At 38.7% G+C, this 6106-nt stretch overlaps 1 protein-coding gene across 8 annotated transcripts in view; it reads right to left on the bottom strand.

Annotated features, from left to right (window-relative positions):
• Positions 1 to 633: 633 nt before the first annotated feature.
• The window catches only part of nfyc (nuclear transcription factor Y, gamma), a 33055-nt gene continuing 27582 nt past the window's right edge, over positions 634 to 6106 (bottom strand). For 6 of the 8 annotated variants that reach the window (XM_084738554.1, XM_084738557.1, XM_084738556.1 and 3 more), the window contains exons 7-11: positions 5962 to 6030; positions 3982 to 4140; positions 3046 to 3150; positions 2883 to 2942; positions 634 to 1932 (exon numbers count right to left, since the gene is read on the bottom strand). In XM_084738554.1, coding sequence (XP_084594680.1) covers positions 1813 to 1932; positions 2883 to 2942; positions 3046 to 3150; positions 3982 to 4140; positions 5962 to 6030 — 513 coding nt within the window. In that variant the 3' untranslated portion in view covers positions 634 to 1812. The remainder of the gene's footprint in view (positions 1933 to 2882; positions 2943 to 3045; positions 3151 to 3981; positions 4141 to 5961; positions 6031 to 6106) is intronic. The other 2 variants (XM_084738560.1, XM_084738561.1) reach the window with 1 other exon arrangement.

Raw genomic sequence — 6106 nt, 5'->3', positions numbered from 1 at the left:
TCACATGAAGTTTATTATCATTATTATTACATTGCTTTGCCTTAATCCCTAAAGTTAATTTTACAAGGTTTCTGTAGGTTTCAGCAGGTTAAAATTAACTTGAAAGCCCTTTTTAGACCATTGCAAATGTATTTATTTATTTCATGTTCATGCCAAAAAACACACATACAGTTTGCATTACTGTTTACTGGCTCAATGTCGCTATTGTTTGGTAGTTGTTACAGTTAGATCAACACAATTTTTTTTTTCATAAACACATTTAAATAGCAAGACCAAAGTTAAATTCAACTTTATAAAAGGAACGTTTACTTCATAATTCATTTTTTAAGGCCTGTCAAAATTGTAGTTAAGCGATTTTAAGGCCTAAAATTTAGATTATTTGATTTTAGACCTGCAGAAACCCTGTCTGAAAGCAACCTAGATGGTGTAATTTTGGGCTTTGGTGGTGGGATGTGTCTACCTGAAGATACAGTAGGGGAGTCGGTTCAAGTCTTATCTCTTGGTGTGCTGCTGCATTTCTCTCCTGTCTCCCTGTCTATAGTCCACACACTCTAGTTAGCTGCTTAATTCACCTAAAATAAAACAATGAAAACAAAGATTAGTACTTAAAACAAACTCAGAAGAAAACACAACTCTTAGACAAGTTATGTTTTTTATTTTTTCTCACAAACAAATTTTGTTTACAAAAAGGAACGTCAAAAATAAAATTGTACCTATCTATCTTGCATGTCATGCTGGCAGTTTTAACTACATGCAAAAACAACAATAATAAGAACATTGATAATAATCATTACTGTACAAAAAATGACAGGAAAGGTATGGGGCCAAACATCATCTCAAAAAAACAAAAAAAAACAAAACCCACTTGTATTGAAAAAAAGGAGACTTCTATAAAAAGGGTGTTTTTCTTTTTTGCTCCAGACGGAGTCATGTGTTTGTACATGAGACTTAAACCAGGGCACAAGACTCAAAAACCACCCGGGTAGAAAAGGTTGTGTGAAACTGCATAGAGGCAGAGAGGAGACTCCCTGCTCTAAAGACAGAGGGGTGAAAAAGAAAGAGTAGATTAAAGGAAAAGATGAAAAGAGAAGAGTAAAGATGACTGCGGTGTGGGTAGTTAACCTATACATCTTGAAGCCCTTACAACATAAAGTCATGCTTCATCGTCACTATGGAAAATGACACAAAAACTACACGAAATTATCATTGAACCTTATAACCTCGTCTTGAAATCCCTTAGATTGACTTGCTGTAAAAAGTGAAATCTGAGGTATATGGCTTCATTTCATCCGTCAACTACATGAAAAACAATAAAGAAGGGTTGATTTATGTTTTTCCCAAAAGGAAAGCAGGTGGTGAAGAATCCTATGGTGACCTTGAACCACAGATAAGTGAGGAGCAGGTTGTGTCAAACAGAGACGCACACTTTCTGAATTAATTTCCAAATGAAGAACACACACTTAGGTTTTAAAATCTTTGAAGTTTGGATATGAGAAGAATAGAGCTGATCTGTGAAGAAACTAGTGTCAGGGACTGTGGCAGTGTGAGTGACAGAAGTACAAAAAAGTATCTAAACACAGATGCAACTTAACATGAGATTCTGAGAGAGTCAATCAGTGTCCCTTTGGTTTTTTATCCACTAAATTTATAACAAAGAGTGTTTCAAGATTTCAGGTCCCTCGTCTGTATGAGCAGGGCATAAAGTCAAGTTATCAGGTGTCCGATGTCAAAGTCGGTGGCATCTGTTGGCGTCACATGGGCTGGTTTGTGTGTTGTTGTGTGTAGGCGTGGCAAAAAGGTTTCCGGGTGGGCTCAGTCGGTGCTGACCTGCGTGACCTGTGCGTCAGCTGTCTGGTTGGTGGACTGGATGAACATTGGTTGGGTCAGCTCCTGCCCTGCTGGCATTGTCACCTGCTGAATCTGATACAACTGCTGTAAAACAGAGACAGACAGGAGGATGAATGGCTGCGTGTGATTGGATTTTAATGTGATGACATCCAGCTGCATGGTTTTAGAGTTGTTAACGGGTGCTATTAAACTCCAACAGAATAAAAATGTACTGTATGCAGTGTGGTGCAGGATAGATGCTGGTACATAGCTTAAAAAAGCTTTATTTTTTGTTTAATTCAAATAACTAGACGAGTAAATCCTTTATTTGTCCGGACTGAAGCCTCACTGAGATTAAAATCTCTCTTTCAAGAGTCACCTGGCCATAAAACATTGTTATAAGCTTCAACAATAAACACAAACAATACAAACAGGCAAATACAACTGTCACAAACAACAAATATATCATATATACCATGATACTTAATTAATGTGGAATACAAGGTTAATGACAAAAACATTTATATGCTGGAACAATTTCAAAAATGATTTTGGAATACAATTTAGTAGCAATCACAGAGTAAAACTATTTTTAAAAAATGTGTAAGAAATGATAAAACGTTTGATGGACATCTGGCCCTCTCTTCCTATATGAAGAGAATTAACAAATTAATACATAAAAGATGCTATTTAGGTTATTTCTACAATAAAATCTTCTAAGATTGTATTAGAAATCGTATTCATGACTTTATTATCACATTTGTTTAAATCTGATTTGTGACATATTTTATCTGTGCATTCTAATGTTATTTGCCTTTCTGTCTTTTGCCTTTCAGTATACTCTTGAAAAAGATTTTTTATGTCAGTGAGGTTTTTCCTTTTTAGATCAAGGTTAAATTAACTGTATTTTCTTTAGCTGGTTTGCAGTTTGCTATGTTAACAAGCCATAACTAAGCACACTGAGTCTGGTGCCACCTGGCAGCAAATAAAAGACACAAAATACAATGTTTAGCTCAAAATGTCACAGCTTTGGATATATTTACTGCTTTTCTTACCTGTCCGTCAGTAAACTGGTTGAACTGCTGCTGTCCTTGCTGCACCTCTGTCTGTGTGATCTGAAAACAAAATTGGTAAAATAAAATTAAAAAGGGAATAATGGAAATTCATTTGTTTTATGAATTCTTTGAATGACTGAATTTTTGTTGCTGTCGTGATCACCTGCTGGGTGTTGGCGAGAGTCTGAATCTGTCCTTGGACCACTTGCGCTCCGGAGACAGGCTGAGCTAAACGGATGTACTGTAGCTGGCCTGTATTTAGCTGCACCTGCACTCAACCGACACAAGGAGGAGACAGAGTTTGGTTTAGAGCAAAGGTCACTGGAGCGCAGAGGTCACAGCCATTTTCCTGCTCTGGTCTGGACAACAGCATTGGGAATTATTCACTTTCTTCTGGTGAACTATTAACTTTAGGTTGATGATTCCCATTTAAGACTGCAGGATAAATAATTCACTGAAACACCATGTTTTTGCAACTACTACAATGTCAAACACCATGTCTGTAACAGCAAGCACAAACTACGTGAGCTATCTGGCTGCTTTCACTTTCAACTCCCATATTCAGTATCTTTGGTCAACAACACTTTGATAAGGTTCAACATCAAACAAATAATGCAATAATAATAAAACATATAATACAAATTTAAATCACATTTGAAAACAACCACATGTAGAAAAGGACTAAAACTGTTAAGAACTACAGCTGACAGGAGCAGGGTTAAACAGGGGAATGTGCCGTGCCTATAACTGCTCAGGGTGAAAACTGCAGAGGGAATAAAATATGTTTTTTTTTTAAATATTTTTTGGGGCATTTTATGGAGAGAGTGGAGAGAGAGAATGAGGGGATGACATGCAGCGAGTCAAACCCACGGCCGCTGCAGAGGACTCACAGCCTCCGTACATGAGGCGCGCGCTCCACCAACCGAGCCATCCAGGCACCCATAAAAGATGTTTTGTATATGTGTTTTTTTTTTTCCTGACCAGCAGAACTCTGTAGTATCGACTGCTGGCAGTAACTAGAAGGACTCTTGGAGTGGGTGAGAAGGGTCCTGTTTGATCAGAGTGGCTTTTTTCTCTACAGCTTCATGCCATTTCTTACCGGGATTTGCTGGATCTCTCCTGTGTTGGTGATGATCTGCTGCATGACCTGCATGGTCTGACCTTGGGCCTGAGCTGTCTGAGCTTGACCCTGGGCTGCTGCAGCTTGGACAATCTGTACCTGCTGGCCCTCACTCACCTGCATGGCCACTGGCGCACTCTAATGGAGAGAAAAGGAAAGAAAAATGCAGAAAGAGGGGAGAGACAGAAAGAGGGACAGACAGCAGTAACACATTAGTTGCTGAACAACTACTGGTACAGACATGTAGTTTATGACTGACACAAAGCAAAGAACCAGGGAACCACTAACTCCCCTGGAATTAGATTTTAACCAGCAGCACAAAGCTTATTCTTACATTTTAAAAGTCTGTCAACTCTCTAGACCCCATTAGGTCTGGGAGAGCCAATCAAATGCATTACAACTCTGGAAAAAAGTTCTAAGCACTGTGTTGTAGATACTTTGGGTTGTCATCAATAACCAGAGCTTTAAATATTCACTGTAACACTGAGGGTCTGTGACTTTTTTCTGTTAGTAAAAAGCAGGACCTCCCTGGTTCCCACTGCCATAGATGGAAGCCGTTTTGCACTGGGAGGTGTAACTAAGAGTTGGCAGGGATAACCGACCTGGTCGCAGCGACTTTTCAACATGTAAATTAGGTGATTTTTCTCATATATGTTGCCAAAAACACTACCTACAACACCACTGTGGAAAACAACACAGATGTAAGGTTTAGTTGGTTCAAAATCACATCATATAATCACTATCAGTAAACAGCTGGAACTACCCGGTCCTCACTGCTGGAGATGGACGCTGCTATAAATTCAGTTGTTACATAAACCACCTACTGCTACAACACTGTTGTTTTGTTCTTCTAACATAACTGTATGGGGTCAAGTATGGCAGATTTCACTTATTTTCTTAATTCTCTTTATTTTCCTTAAGTCTGGTCTTATGCAGTAAAGTCTCTGTTGTTGGTGAACTGAGATTCAGTTCACTTTGGCTTTTTGGTGCAATATGTTGTTGTTGTTTTGTTTTGTCTCATGTTTTTTAACATCTGTTTAATCAAATGTGATCTAAAAAGCTACACAATCCACATATTTGGAGGGCTCAAAAATAAGGATTGCCTGCCTGCTGGGGGCACGTAAAATGCCCAATGAGGCAAGAAAAGTCTGGCAACTCACTTGGGCAAGTGGTTTTGACAACTGATTAATTGTTAATATAATCTTTCATGCACAGTTGCAGAAAATTCTGTTTTCCTCTCAAATACAGAGATTTTCTTTCTGCTTTTCTTCATTTATTATCATTAAAACTGAATATCTCTAGGTTTTAGGCAGACACGAGACATCACCTTGAACTCTGAAGAACTCAATCTAACATTTTACAGATCTTGCAGCCTTAGATTAAACATGAACATTAACTTCAGTCTTTGTTGTTATTTATTAACCAATAATAAAAAAAAATGTACAAGGGCAAGTAAAACTTGACTTTGGGCAAGGAGATTTCTGACCTACTTGCACAAACAGTCAAGAGAAGAAATAAAAAATAAAAAAAAACTGAACCCTGATCTGATATCAAATTAAAGAGAAAATTGTGGGGATGTTCTTTCAAATGTGATTATAATTTTTTAACAGTGTTTTAAAGATACAGCTGTTTGTTTGGATTGAGGACTGGATTGTTCGGTGGAAGGATTCTCAGTGAATTGTAGCAACAATCAATCCTTCTGCTGGGGTCTAGAGGGTTAAAAAATCATCAGGCGGGTACAAGAGAAGAGAGGACATTAGGTGACAACGCAGGTTTGAGTCCTCTCTTTCTTCCCTTACTGTCACACTATCTAGGAAAGGCCACCTGATCTCTCGCTGCGGTCACCTCTCAGACCTCCGTCATGTGAGCAGGATGCAGCTGCAGGCAGCAGTCACCTACACGGCACTCATGCATGGGTGGTTAGTGAACATATAAATGCACGTGTGCATGTGTGTTTACCGTGATGGGTGTGCCCTGTGATTGCACCTGCACTTGCTGTAACTGCTGCATGGTGGCACCTTGCAGCATCTGATGGCCCGACAGAACAGAATGAGAAAATGAGAGAAAGACACACAGTGAGAAAGCAGCGATTGCAACAACTTAA

Source organism: Lutjanus erythropterus, chromosome 16 (assembly GCF_056507025.1).
Source record: "Lutjanus erythropterus isolate fLutEry1 chromosome 16, fLutEry1.hap2, whole genome shotgun sequence".
NCBI classification, from domain to species: domain Eukaryota; kingdom Metazoa; phylum Chordata; class Actinopteri; order Lutjaniformes; family Lutjanidae; genus Lutjanus; species Lutjanus erythropterus.
The sequence above is the reverse complement of the archived record's forward strand: the minus strand, read 5'-3'. Positions and strand labels throughout refer to the sequence as shown.